At 39.1% G+C, this 15,919-nt stretch overlaps 1 protein-coding gene across 11 annotated transcripts in view; it reads right to left on the bottom strand.

Moving 5' to 3' along the window:
- gramd1bb (GRAM domain containing 1Bb) overlaps positions 1-14,721 on the bottom strand; it is a 94,977-nt gene extending 80,256 nt beyond the window's left edge. For 8 of the 11 annotated variants that reach the window (XM_032512220.1, XM_032512221.1, XM_032512224.1 and 5 more), the window contains exon 1: positions 5,190-6,150. In XM_032512220.1, coding sequence (XP_032368111.1) covers positions 5,190-5,599 — 410 coding nt within the window. In that variant the 5' untranslated portion in view covers positions 5,600-6,150. Of the gene's footprint in view, positions 1-5,189; positions 6,151-14,528 lie in introns of those variants that run through there. The other 3 variants (XM_032512223.1, XM_032512229.1, XM_032512240.1) reach the window with 2 other exon arrangements.
- Positions 14,722-15,919: the final 1,198 nt, after the last annotated feature.

Genomic DNA, 15,919 nt, shown 5'->3' with positions numbered 1-15,919 from the left:
GTGACAGCGGCAGGTAAATAAACTTGTGTGATAATCATATGAACCGGCTTTCTCGGTTGCCTAGGTAATATCACTCCGCCGCTGCTACCAACTACAGGGAACAAAGTATAACTATTGCAATGCGATGCAAGGGTAGTTTTATTTCTAACATTCTATCAACAGACATTTACATTGATAGCCTGGCGTTATAATTTATTTACCTTTGGTGTACTGTGGAGTGGGTAAGAATGGTTTTATTGGCAGGCTAGCAGATACTGTTGAATTACGCTAGTCTAGCACCAGCAAACTCTGCACCTGGAAGGACAGGATGAAAAGTGTTGAAAACTGTCTCCACTGACAAAAAACACACTGGCTAACTTGGAAATATGGTCGTATGTCCAAAATTCTGAACCACCCCTTAAGGTTGAAAAGATGCATTCAAGTGTGGCATATAGTACAGTACCATTTATGCATTTAAGCAGTTGGTATGTATAAACATTAAACTGACACTGTATATTGACAGTACAGAGCCAATATCAGTGGATTCATTCAGAAATTGACACCTTTTATTACCACATAGCCTACATAAGATGAAACTTTTGTGTGTGTGGAATATAACTTGAGCTCAACTCCCTCATGTCTCAGCTCATGTCTTGTCTGCACCAAGTATAGAGGATCTGCAAGCTGCTCTCTCAGAGGAGGGAAATATATGCCATGAATGCAGATGTGTTTGTTCGGGTTTATGCAAGTGTATATATATGTATCCTTTTCCTTTTTGCGTGTTCTTTTAAAATTAAGAACACAGGAAGTTTACCTGGCATGGGCCCCACTGAATTATTCATTGCTTAAACACAATTGATGGAATATGCACTTTCAAAATGACAGCAAAGAGGTGTAACAACATAATGTCAATTTTATAGCCAGAGTTGCAAGGCATTGCAAACCATCTACAGCAGGGATCTTCAACAGGGGGTCCAGGACCCCTAGGGGGTCCTCAGTGTCAATGCAGGGGAGGCTCCAAATTATTGTTGATTTTTGAAAACTTTTTCAAAATTTAAAAAGTTTAAATATGAATCCAACATATTATTAGCAAATATAAATCCCCACATCTTACTGTCCTATCGTCAAGGTAGTAACTAAGGCCATCCACAGATGTGTGCAACGTGAATGTTAAACATTAGCATCATTTATAATATAAATTATGTTTAATGTTAAACATTCATGAAGTTTTAATTTAATTAAATTGGGCCTACAATAAAGCCTAAAGCCTTTACACATTTTTTCAAAGCCTAATAATTGTTGGCATTATTATATATAATCATGATGGACAAGGTGATAGACCTCGTCACTCGCTCTGATCCATGACAATACTTACAGAACAAAAGACTGCACAGACTCTTTCGATCACTTTATGACCAACATAATTGCTAAAAAATGGTGAACTAACAAGTTATTCAAGTACATTTTCCTTCTCTTCTGCTGCTGTGATGAAGCAACTGTGATGAAGAGCTTGTGGAGCTATTAACATTTATTCAAATGGATAACGATAACTCATCTGGTTTTTTGTTTTCCTTAAACGCTTTGTTTGTGTGTCTGAAATATTGAAATGCTTGGACGAAATAGAAGCAGTGAAGCCTGGTGAAAGCTATTGCACCACCTCCTCAAAATAGCCCTGCTGTTATCAGCCTGCAGAACACCAGACTCCACGCAGTCTGCAAACTTCCACTGTTCCTAGATGCACAAAATCGCACAAAAAATCTGACACACACAATCACATAACCTAACACACACACAAACACACACACAATCACATAATCTAACACACACACACACACAATCACATAATCTAACACACACACAATCACATAATCTAACACACACACAATCACATAATCTAGCCCACACAACCACACAACACACACACACACCACCCACACACACAACACCACTCTACAACACACACACACACACACACAACCACACACACAACACATCATCTACACCACACACAACACAAACAACACACACACCCACACACACACCACCCACACACACACCACACACACACACACACACACACACACACACACACACACACACACACACACTTCCTACTTTCATATAGTGATAAGCACCGTCAGGAAAGTGACTCGCTCTGAAACATGTTTTAAAAGAGTTCCCTGAACACAAACCAGTAAAATACATTAAAAGGAAATATGTTTATGAATCATAATTCTGTTGATAATGGTACTGCAACCTCAGAAAGGGATTAGTAGTACTTTACTTTTTTGTCCGCAGGATTGCACCTAAATGAAATCATATGTGTAGCCTATCATTCCAGTTTTCACCATGATGGTAATATTATAGGTTATTTGTGATTAAATATGAAATACATACACTATATTAGAGCTTACGCATTGACTCAAGCAGCAATTTTTCTGAAAACAATTCTTGCTATTTTACTGCAGCTCCTGTGATGCTTTTTTAACAAAATGTTCAAACTCGCTGTATGTGCGCATGATTATTTCCGCCAATCAATTTGTTTGTGGTTGTTACCATGGTGAATCGTAGTATCATGGCTCCACTCATGCTACTTTTTTTATTGTGGTGGTGCATGCACTTAACTCTAAGTCAACCTACTCTGAGTTGATTAAACCAACTCGAAAACTCAGTTTCCCATCTCAGGGTAAATCAACACAGGGATCGAGGTTAGAGTTTGATAAATCTCCATCCTGAAACCGAACCTTGCACTATTCCTTGTTCAGTGTTGTTTTTTTCACTTACGGATCTGGTAATGTAGCCTGCAGCTGCACAAGATTTTGTATTTCCATGTTCTATCTGTTTCATACCATATTAGCTTATTTAGCATTTTATGTTATGGCAAGCACTTTGAATTACTGTTGAGGTGCTGTACAAATAAACTTACCTTGCATTTCTGCAGGTGCAGCTCATGTTAGAACAAGAGGAGCTGAATCTTATGAGAACATCCTCTTGTTAACGTACGTGTTCACAGCCAATCATGCCCCATACTCTGGCTGTAAAGCCTGAGCCAATGTGCATGCCTCTAGCGAGACACTGCTGTTTGTATTGTTACAATGGGGCTATTTTTGGAACAATCTTTAATTATATATTAGGCTGTCAAAAAACTGCCCTCAATGCAGCAATAATAAGTTAATGTGGGCAAAGGTGCTGACTTGATTGAAAATATCTATGCGAACATGGGGTACAGCACACTGTCCTGAACATGACAAACCTATATCAATAATTGAGTTAAGATAAACATTAAGATCTGGATTATTCAAGTCACTCCCACACTGCTTTAAGCCTGTAGATGTTTGGTATATACTACATGCAGCTAGTAATAAGTAGCAGATTGAGGAGGAGCCATGTCGTCTTAATGCCATAACCTGACGTTAAGCTGAGGAACGCTTGTTAGAACAGTCCCCATTACACCCCGAGGGGGAGCCGGGCTGTACTGATGGCGCGCTGGATAATGAAGCATTTCACACACAGTGAGGTTGTCGGGGTTATGCAATCAAGACTCTGGAGACTTGATATTTTCCACTCAGACAAAGATAACATATTGATGGAGTGAGTAATGAAGTTGTTCCTGTCCTGCCATCTGTTCCCAGTGATAACTCTTAGGATACAGCAAAGGAATAACTACCAGCTATTCCATTTCTTTTATTCAAAGAACTGCACTTGTTATTACACAGTGCTCCAAACTCTCAGGTAAAATTAAAAACATGACTTAGCTCATTGCAAAACATAAACTAGTCAAAAAATAGTTACTTCAAAAAAAGTTTAAATCTCATTCTAGATGGGAGTTCTTTTGGTGTACTCATATTCTCTTTGTGAGTCCTCCACATAAGTTAATTCCTAGAATCACAAATAAAACTGATTTAGACAGTTTGCAATCTTTGTATATATTTTCTTAATTTGAAGGGACGGATGGACAGCATTGGTGTATGGTGTAGTATATCCAGATACAAGTACACATTGCGTTTTTTCCTGATTTTAGTAACACTTAACTGAAAATATTGCATACTTATTCAGAATACCTTTATCTAGCGTTTTTATAAACTACAACCCCTCAACACACTCATTTAACATGTTTAAATTAGGAAGGTCATTTTATTGAAATTGCTAAAACACTTTAATTTTGAGGGTTGATTGATTTTCTGGACCCTATGCCCTTTCCTCTCGTGCCACCATCACATACTGTATCTCAGGTGTCGGTATACTTTATCTCAACTGTCCATCTGATTAGATGAAACCGGTTGATTTTGTAAACCTCTTAACCTTTCCTCTAGTACTGCTGTCGCAAGTTTAAGATAGCCCTAAAGTATCATCTGAGCCCTTTGTTTTAAACAGAATCAAGAGTGTATATTTATGATCCCAGGAGTAAGAAGTCTGTTAACGTTGGTGTCCGTGTGTCTGCATTCTGGTCAATTCTTTGGGTTTAACAATCATTCGCATGCATCATTTTAGCAGCTCAAATTTATGAACTTTACATTTCTTGTAAGCTTAACCTATCTTAAGTTGTGCCCTCTAACCTTCACAAGGCTCACATGGGTCGGTCTCATATTCCCTGATCCATTTGTATACAAAAGAGTAAAACCCAACAATCAAAACACTAAGATGAAGCCTGCTTTAATTAAAAAAAAAAAAACTAATTAGCTGGCCAATAAATGATAGGACAAGATCTACATTTCACTTACTTAAACTGGTTTCATTTGTCATGTTGTTGTTTTTTGCAAGGATGTTGTTTTCCAGTACTTAAGTCACTCTATACTTACTACCAAACAGTGAAGTTCAGAGCAATGAATTCAAAAAAACATGTTACTATACCACACAGCGAAAAAAGATGGAGTAGAATGTATGCTACTAAAAAGAGCAAAGGGAGAAGACTCAGGATAACAAGAACGCACAAATACTTAGAAAAGCACCTTACAAAATAAACACTGTAACTACCTTGTATTGAACTGTGTGGACATTAAACGGCTGTTGATCAATCATTAAACCCTGAAAGATGAAAAGAGACCTCAAGCTACACAGAAGTGTAACTGTTTAATGACCAGCTTTACTCTCTTTCAGTGATTGATACAACACTATAGTGCAGGTAGCCTTGAAGCAGCATGGAGGAATTAGGTACGATGTGGGGAGAAGAGGGGAATGAGGAGAGGTGAGTAGAGAGGGCCCATACCAACCTGCTCTCACTGACTTGCTCCTTCTTCTGTCGGACCTTCAGCCACTTCCTCAACAGAAAACGCTTGCGTCGTGGAGAGGCACTGGGTGTGGAGCAGCGCGACCAGGAAGAGGTGGCATCTTCATCGCTGGATGGTGTGATCTCAATGGAAGGCAGCTGGAGGTACTCCTTAGAGCCAGAGCAGGATTGGGTTGGGAGGTGGCCGCTGGTTAGCCGCCCCCTTTCAAGCTCCCTCTCGCTGGGCACATTCCTCATGCGCCGCATCTTAAAGCGCTTGCGTCGCAGCGTCGGGGTTGAAAAGCTGGATCGCACAGAGCCATCCGACACGGCGTTGGCTCCTCCGTCTGAGTATGCTGGAGAATCGCTTGGGACACTCACCTGGAGCGAAGGGGGCCTAAGAGTGTCACTCATGGTCCTGACTAGCGTTCTAAAATAATAATACAAAACCTACTTTTTTGAGATCCTTGGTTGAAAGATCTGCAAATGCTGCAATTCTGCAGCTTGAAGGGCTATTACCTGCAGAAAAGTTGAAGTTTAGGGCTAGAAAGATGAGGCACCTTTCAGATCTGTGGCACTCTTTGGAGGACCTCTCACAGACCCCTCAGCTCTGCTTGTTTATTTTAAAGCCCTTTCTGCGTGCCAGCCAATGGATTGAAAGACTGGCTGAGAAGTCCTGATAGCAGATATCTTGGGCCTGACTAAGTCCTTCTGCTGCTCCTCAGCTGTTGGTTGATATGTATCAGCTTGGTGGCTGGCTGACAGACTGTGAAGAGCGGTCTAGTGGCAGTAAACTCAGGCTGGAGAGGAGAGGGCTGGATAAGATAACAAAGGCTGCTTCTGTTCTGAGAGCAGCAGATGAAACATGTATAAGGTCTGTCAGGGAGTGTAACACAACTCCTTTGCTGGTCCTCCCCAGGCACCGGCAGGCCAACACACACACACACAAACACACACACAAACACACACACACACACACACACACACACACACACACACACACACACACACACACACACACACACACACACACACACACACACACACACACACACACACACACACACACACACACACACACACACACACACACACACACACACACACACACACACAGCTACTGTTGAAGCGTAAAAGAGTAAGGCACCAACTGTTAGCCCTTGATTATTGATGCTGATATTGTGTAAAGGCTGGGAGGTTATTTGTTGTCACTTTGTGCTCATTTTAAAGTTGTTGCAGCAGAAGAAGTCACTGTCATTCCGGGTTGTGCCCATGCCGGAGGGTGAGGTCCGTCTTGTGCCCCAGTGTGTCGCTGTCTTCAAGCTGTTACTGCCTACAGGTTAGAGGGAGGTGATAGGACTGCAAGGCTGAGGGTGATGATGACCAAGATAAGCAGCCACACTTTAAACACATAAACAAACACACACACGCAGGCACATCATTTAAAAAGGCAGACATAGTGTACAGGAACACATACAGTCAGATACCATGATGACTAGTCACATGAAACAGGCAGCACTTGTGATTAGATGCACAAACACACTCACACTTTATCAAATTCTGATCTACTCAGCATACAGTGCCTACTCACCACCATGCACCAGCCCAAGTGTGTCAATCCCTAACACCTTTCTTCCATAATAACTTCCCTAAGTGTATCAAATACCTTTAAACATTATGTCAATTTCCACAAACAAAATCAGCAATAACAGACAATCTGTGTAGATCACACCCTCTGTACACAACAGATATTTAAGTGGTGGCCAACTGCTTTATAGGTTAAAGGGCATCCGCAAAAATAATAAGAGTACACCACAGTGAGGGCATTTGCTCACAAATGAGAAAACTAAAGAACCTTCTCCCCAAATGTTTAACCTTGACAAAGGAGCCATTGTGCTGGCTGCCTATTTAATGAGAAACCCTTGAGTATTGCAGAAGGCAGGCCAATACAAAACCTGTCAGTTTTGCAGGTGCAACTGCCAAGCAAACAGAACAAAAATAAAATAAATTGAGAGAAAACCATCACAAAGGAAACAGTCAGAGTTGAGTGGGAAAAACAAAGTCAATAGTAAACACCACCGTCTCCGTTCTTCTAAGCTATGCTGTTAGAATTATAGAATTCTCGCTCTACACATATGGCTTTCTCAGCTGGTCACCTATGAGGTGAGAAACAAATAGCAGGGGTAACGGGTATGTGTCTACTGAGATAGAACAGAGAGCACGCACTGTTTGCACAGAAATATCATATAACCTAATAGTACCACCCACTACCATTACTACGACTACTAATAATGATTTAAAAATATTTCACAATTTAATACATTAAATGTATAGAATGAAAAATCTTTTTACAAAGCTTATTTAAGGTAAGTTTTAAAATCTGGCCAAAAGGTTTAGCCAGAATGTTCCAGTGTCAAAAACCCTTTCAGACTATAGAATACATTTGCTGTCTAAATTAACAACATCAGAAATGTGAAAGGGGCTAATTTGTAACTGCTTTGGAATCTGAACAAACGCTGTCTCTACTGTAAATCTAAGCTTTGTTGCTGCTCTGACTCAGAGAGGAACACAACAGTGCAATAATTTAGCCTAGAGGCAGTGAAAGCATGAAAAAGCCAAGTGAGGACAGGCCTGATCTTAACGTTGATCCAAGAGACTTAACAGAAGCAGGATTTGACAACTGCACTACAGACAATACTATAAGGCCAAGACAACAACAAAGAAAGAGTCCAGAGTTGCTAGCAGAGGGTTTTTAAAGGAACAGCCAAGCAACTAAAGTGATTGTAAAATTCATATCTTGCATCCTGAACCTTGAACATTACGGACTGCTGAAATATAATATAGACAATAATGACGTTTATCAATATCTGTGTTCAGAATAAATACATTTTGAGTGTGAGTGAGTAACCTATGACTGACATCCACAGACATATACAACTATCATAGCAAAGCAACGTAATGTTTCATTCATTAATGTTTCAATTCGTAATGTTTGTATTTATACTGTGCCCTTTAGTTAGAACATAAATGCAGAATAAGACTTAAGAGAGGCACCATAAGTCGTTCTAGCAGAATGCAGATACAAAAATTTTTAAGTACACTAAAACATTTCCATTTTGAAAAGCAGGATGTTAACCGTTAAAACCATGTAACACAAGCACATTGCATCAGTTTGTTCATCAGTGTAGCCTGATCGGTTGTGTCAAAGGCTGCAAGTAGGTCAGCAAGCACAAACACTGAGCACTGACCGCAATCTGCAGCTATCAAAATGCAAATGGAGATACTGAAAGAAGCATGACTGAGACTGCTTCGCCAATAATGGATAACTTTTTCAATAACTTTGTAAAATAAAAGTCATTTGGAGATAGCCCTATATCTTTCCCCAGTAAATACCAAGTACTGAACTAGAATTAGCCATGAGGTGCAAATCATTCTCTTTTCTCATTTTGAGGCACTATAGATGTGAATTCAAACATTGCTGTCTGTGTAATAGAGATAGCAAGTCAAATATTTAGGGCTCCCTTTGGATTTCAGCACAAATTCATTCACAAATATTTGACTCAAAGCAATTGGACTATTTAAAAGGTCAGCGCTAAAAGACAGGAACACTGTGCAAAGTGTGCAAAATTCCCCATTCTTGGTGAATAAAAACCTTTTCAAATTTGTACTTATGAAAGAGATTTGTTGTTTATATTGCACTCAATGAAGGAACAAATCATATCTCAACTATTTTAAATTTCAAAAGGTTAAATATTAAAAGGTCTAAATTAGACATTCTACCACATACATTAGGTTACTTCTCCACATAATCTTTGTTTTCTGCTATAACAAATGGCTCAACATTTTGTACACTGCTTTTTATTTTAAAAAAAATTATCAATGAGAGAACTATTAGACAAGCTTTAACAATCCAAGTATTTAACAAAATGAAAACAATATAAGAACCCAACCTTACTATGTTTTTACAATGATGTATTCTTCTAATAAAAAAATGCAACTGGGTCTTAATTAATGATATCCTTGTATGTGACAAATGATAAAGATAGAACAGACCAATAATAGACAAAAACATTAGCTAATTCTCCTCTCCACTTGCATTAATACATTATGATGAACTCATTGTTTAGCATTCATTAGAAGATGTGTGAATACTATGTAGGCATATTCCACCGTGGCACTGTTTATGTTCCATTAAACAAGTGCAATGGAGAGCTAAGCAAATGCACACATAACCACACACACTCCGACCTGGAGGCGGAGTGTGGAGGTGGGTAGATATCATGCATTAATAATGACAAGACGTTTCCTGTTACAGTTTCACACCTTCTAGGAGCCTCAGGTCATGCTTTGGCACCGCAGGGCTTAACTTAGCCGAGCAGGTGATGTCATTGCTGAGCATATGGGCATGGCTGAGGATTTAGTTAAAGAGTGTCATTTTTTTTTTGTCATGTATTAGAAAAGAGAAACTGTGAAACACTGCTCTCTAGCTGGGAAGTGTGTTGATACACCTGTGCAGTGTAAGTACACTATGATAATATTAAAAAAACACAGAGTACACAGCAGGACAGACCCAAATGGTCGAGCCGTCTTGTGTCTCAGTGCCTTGTGCACTCTGCCATGCATACGTTAGCGGAGTCAACAGATGGACCTACCACTGAGACACTTTGCTGTTACAGCTGAGATAGAGATCACAGTTTTCCATCACCATGATGGCTACACAGCCCACAATGACCATGTGATTACATGCCTTTTACGCGTCATTACTGACCATCAAAGTTCAGCTCTATTGTTCAGCTGGGTCTCTATTCTTAGAGCTGTGTCAAAGAAAGACCGTGGGCAGATTACAGAGGCATGCTGATGCTGATTGAACTCGAAGTTGTAAAAATATATGCAGCATTAGGTGCTCTCATTAGTCAAATTAATTCTGTATAGCGACACAAAACAGAGCCTCAACAATGAAGAGGCCGCTGTTACAATCGTTACCAATCTATCTGTATAGATACAGGATAAAAAAGGTCTGGATGCTGGATGCTTGTACAAATGTATTTAAGTAAATCTCAGTAAATCTAACCCGAAATAAGATAATTATTGTGCTAAAAAACTAATGAATGGTCAAAACGGATGTGAAAACCATCCATCCATCTTCGGATGGGAAAGAAGATCCACAAGTGCATCTTAAGTAATTTCTTCCATATTCTCCTTGGCAGATTAAACTATTGAGAAACTATATGCAAAAAGATGGAGAAAGTAATGATCCTTATAGGCTGAATGATAGGTTACGACATCTATGACCGAAGAGCAAAAAGTAGGAAGTGCCAAAGGAAACCAGGGTCCAGAGGTCCCTTCTATGAACTCAACTCAATACTCAAACCTTTTATACCAACAAGTCAAATTAACATTCAGTTTATTACACTCATGTGTTTTACAGTATATTATTCATGTGAAAAAATAAACAACACATGCAAGAAAGAATCTAATAATCTGAGTGAAATGTGATGTGTGTACTGTGAGCCCCCTTCATCTAACAAAAGCTCTATTTTCAAAGGGGATAAAAAAGGAGACAAATAAGATGAAATAATATTTTCACATTAAATATTTATACCCTGTCTCTGCGTGATCTTTTTCTCAGAGGCATGATGCTATTGATGTGCCCATGGATTCCATACCAAACAAACCACTCCCCATATTAAACCTGACCATTGAGGAATTACTCATTCATGTAGGAGTGCACCAGGGTTGCAGTATGTTATTACGATAGAACTACTAGTGATTGGGAAATATTGCATGCACTGCGAAGCTATGATGAGATTATAAACCCTGCTCACATAACAAGCTTCACTCCATCTTACCTTTTGCCTTTCCTGTGCTACTCTACTGTATAAATCTGTACGAGCACTCCAGTCACACGAGCATATCATTGAACGCAGACTTGCTGTAAAAACAAAACAAAAAACACATTGTACTGCAAAAGACCCGCAGTCAGAATAGACTACTTTCTTTCATTTTTTTTTTTTTACTTACATTAACAGCTACAAAAGCTTAAAGACTATCCCCATAAGGCTTCCTCACAAATTTTGGGGGTTTCCATTAGCTTACATATACAAACTTTTAACATACAGCTACTTAAATTATGTAGTCTGATGTGCCAAAAGTGCACACTTCTTAATGAGAGCAGCCACGCAATCGTTCTCCAGTTCTCATCACAAACAGGGCTGCCTCCTCCTCTTTGGTCCTTTCTGTACTGATTAAAGCCATAGCTTTCATCACTTATTTAGACACTATGCCTAAAAATAGCCTAGTTACATTATGGAAACAGACACAGCTCTTTGGTGCAGTATGTAGTATTAACACAGTATGTAGTATGATGTGAAATTGGTAGTGAAGACCAGAGAGTCACAACTGTGATGAAAGGCAGTTTAAATAAACTGAACTGTTTCCTAAAGAAATCTGACTAAATGAGGTTGGTTGGTTTCAAAATGATTGCATTTTAATTAAGGAATGCTACAACTAAATGGTGCTGATCCAAATTGGCCAAATCTGTTGTGAATCAATTTGAGTTGAAAGAAGAAAAAACATGCAGTTGCAGAATAATACTTTATTTTATACCTACGTGTTCTTCACAAAGTTTTCAGAAGGATGGATGTCACATCTTCACTGAAACACTCATCATACAGTAGCTGACTAATTGGTAAATTGGTACACATAATAGGCTTATTTGATTCCCAGTGGATGTTTTTTAAAGCAAAGTCAAAGTAGGATAAAGAGCACAACCTGAGGGTGAAGGAGAATCCATCAACATCAAATGATCCAGTTAAACAGCCTTTTATGAATAAATAAGTAACTAAATATGTGTACTAATGCACAGGTATATCTATTGGGAAGTCCACCTTGGAAATAACATGGAAAACACAAGGGATAGAAGCAACTTTTGCTGACTTTGATCAATATCAGCCCTGAAGAGATTTTAAAAAATGCCACCAAAAAAAGTCAACTGAATCAAATTAGCTTACATAAATCCAGTATAGCTGGATTCAGCTTTCAAGGCACCAAATACAAAACCAGTTTCTGGTTCTTAACATAACCGCAAGATTATAACTAAATTATATTATAACTAAATAAGATCTGATTAGTTCTATTAGACTTTATTACCAAAATTAGAAGCCATTAAGTGAGGCTTGTTAATGAATTGATGGCCAGACAGTATATTTGGACTCCCATTTGTTGTTGCTAATATGAATGGGTTTATGTAATGCGGTGTTACTCTTGTACAGGTGGACCCCAAACGTTGCAAATTCCTTTACTTTAGACTCCTAATTACATCCTTTTCAGATTTTAAGATAATATACCAACCCATATCGTCAGAGCTTATAAATACAATTAAATCTTTTGAAATATATAAAAAAATCGGCTCTGTTTCCCCTTTTGGAGCTTCATCAGATAACCTTCTCCCATCTGAGGGTGTGAGACTGTGCCCTTTTTGAGATCTGTGCTTCTCACAACTTCTCATAGATAATTAACTCACGATCATGTGCACTGCAGTGTTTGCTGACAAACTGAATCATTTTACATTGTTTAATGAATGGATAAATGAATGGATGTATGTATTTCACATAGTCCATGTGATGGAGCGACATATCAGTGAATATTGCCGTAAGCTTTCACAGCTCCTTCTTTTTCAGTAAAAACACTAATACGAAAAAAGGATCCATTAAAATGATTTAAGAAAAGGATTGTCAAATATCAACACACAGGAAATCCAGGCCTAGACCACACAACAAGACCACACAAAATGTGTAACAGGAAGAAAGCTCAACCCACCAAACACATTCTCTAGAACTGATGTTTTGATAATAAACCTATAGCACAGTCATTTCAATAGACTGTAATAGACATTCTTATTGGCAACGTTTATAATAAACAACAAAAGTAATTAGGTTGCTGGTGTTAAGACGTTTAGAATGTACTCTGTGAGAAATCTATGACCAGGGTCACCATTATGACACCTGAAAAGACAGGACAATAATCAGTATATCAGAAATTGACCTAATCAACAAATGAAAAGTGTTTGTCCAAAAAACAACCCTTAAATTATACTGAAACATCTCATCCTGTAATATAATCTATAGAACGATTGTACATTACTAATGAGTTGAAAACAACTGCACTGTCTGTTCACCAACTGCCATTTCCTGTGGGGTTAGGAGGCATTTTCCCAGGCCTGACAGCCACAAAAAGCTGAGAGAAGAGGGGATATCGGAAACTGGGAGACTTGACACTGTGGGATGCATTCAAAGTGGTCTTATTCACAGAGAGAGAGAGAGAGAGAGAGAGAGAGAGAGAGAGAGAGAGAGAGAGAGAGGGCCCCAGCAATAGCCATGGGGATCACTTGCATTGAGCATGTTGCAGTTTTGCTGTGAGTGACCGGGGATAAATACATTGGCAGGACACCTGAACAATATCACGGCCTAGAGTTCTAGAGAACTCTTTTCTTTGATGATGCAGTCATTGTGTTGGTTAATAAATGTCTGAATGTGTCAAGTATTGTGTGCGCTATAAATAAGATTGTGAAGAGACTAAAAATTCAGATCATTAGAACACACACACACACACACACACACACACACACACACACACACACACACATATATATATATACACAGCTACTACACAGAGTTAAGGACTTGAATTTTTAGACTTTCATGACTCGTGCCAGCACGAACATCGCATGTGTCCAGGACTTGAAGTTAGTATGTGAAATATAAAAACAAAGAAACAAAAAAAAGGAACTAGTCATTTCCATGAATGTCGACCGCTAACTTGACTGTAGGTTAACTCATGCAGAGGTGGTGGGGATCGAACGCCCAACCCTGGTGCTGACAGCGCTTGCCAGGTGCAACCACAGCATGTACATAACAATTATCTTTGATAGATGTTTATTTTAACACTTAATAAAGTTAGGTGATGTGAACACAGCAGCGTCTGAGGCAGGCAGCAGGAACTGGACAGACGGGGCAGACGCAGCAGGGGAATAATGAGTCCTTCGCTCAAAACGATGCAGGAGATTCCGAATTCTGCGATAGGCTTTGCGGCAATCAATAGGACTATATTGTGTAACACCCTACTGTTTAATCAACTCAGCCTGTTTAATCAATGTCGAGGTAGGCTATACATTGTGAATCTGACGAGTTTTCCTTGGTTTATTAAACTGCTTGCTACACTGAGATCGTTTCTGATTGACAGCTCAAAACGCCGTATCGAAAGCCACTACTGAAAAGTCAAACTGAGCAGTGAACTTCAGAGGAAAAGTCTGACATGTTTCACCGGCGTCTGAGCTCCGTTTTACCTTCGATTTAAACTCGCCAGCTTCCACAAACTTGTCCGTCCCCCCAGACGTGCACACCGAGGAGGTCTCCGGAGGATGACTTCATAGGCGGCACTCGTCCATGTTTACAGGTTGAATAAATCCGGTTGATGTCGGCTGCTTTGTTTGGCAAACTCAAACCAAGGCATCTCGGAGGCGGAGACCTCAGCCTGTTACTTTACGGATGAGAGCCGCACAGAGCAGACCACCGAGCAGTGACCTATCGGTGTCTGGCCAAACACCACCAATCAACTCCCTCCTTTAACCTCTTAGTGGCCCGAGTGCTGCCTCAAATCCACCTGATTTTTAATTCCCATGATATATGATATTATTCATAAAATGTAGTATCTCTGGACCAGGGTGCATTTGATAGCCTGTTAAATCTATTCACAGGATACTCTACACTCATTTTATAGAAAAGGCAATGATGAGGAATGCATAGAAACTGTTAATATTTACATCATATAGTATATTATATAGGCAAGGCAAGGCAAGGCAGTTTTATTTGTATAGCACATTTCAGCAACAGGGCAATTCAAAGTGCTTTACACAAAATCAGATAAACAGATAAAACACAAGTACAAACAGTTAAAAATCATAAGCATTAAAAACCAATAAAACACATGAATAGACAGTTAAAAACAAAATAGAAACATAAAACACAAGAATGAAAGTTACAGTGCAGCATAAGAAATTTAAAGAAATGAGCATTAATTTAAAGAAAGGCAGCATCAAAAAGAAGGGTCTTCAGCCTTGATTTAAAAGAACTGAGAGTAGCAGCGGATCTGCAGGTTTCTGGGAGTTTATTCCAGATATGAGGAGCATAGAAACTGAAAGCTGCTTCACCCTGTTTAGTTCTGACTCTGGGGACAGAAAGTAGACCTGTCTGGGGGGTTCATAGTGTAGTAGCAGAAAACATTTTTATCCAATCAACACATTGGACAAAAGCAGATATGAAGTGTACGCACATACCATCTATAATTATTCCAGGGTCCTTGACATGAAAAGATTTGAAGGTGATATTTTTTAGATAATTCTTTCAGCAATGTAGAGTTTTATTACATTAGTGGTTGATTAGCCAAATGAGATTTACAGTGTCTATAAAATGTATGAATGTTTTAGTTTTATTGTTTCCCAACACCACTACAAAACTATTTGTGTTTTTTTAACAATGATTAATCCATAAAAGACCCTTTAATGTAAAAGGAAGATTACAGCCTGCAGTGACTCGTCATGTCACAGATCATAAAGTCTGACCTTTTCCGCCTCTTTGGGAACAAAGGGTTAAAGGTTACAGACAATGTGAGCAGTCTGTCGGGTGGGATTAAACTGTGTGTGTTTGTGCATTTCCACAGCACCCTCTCCGAGTGTGA

The sequence above is a fragment of the Etheostoma spectabile genome, chromosome 3 (genome assembly GCF_008692095.1).
Source record: "Etheostoma spectabile isolate EspeVRDwgs_2016 chromosome 3, UIUC_Espe_1.0, whole genome shotgun sequence".
In the NCBI taxonomy this organism is placed as follows: domain Eukaryota; kingdom Metazoa; phylum Chordata; class Actinopteri; order Perciformes; family Percidae; genus Etheostoma; species Etheostoma spectabile.
Note: the sequence above shows the minus strand (reverse complement) of the source record. Positions and strands in the feature narration are given on the sequence as shown.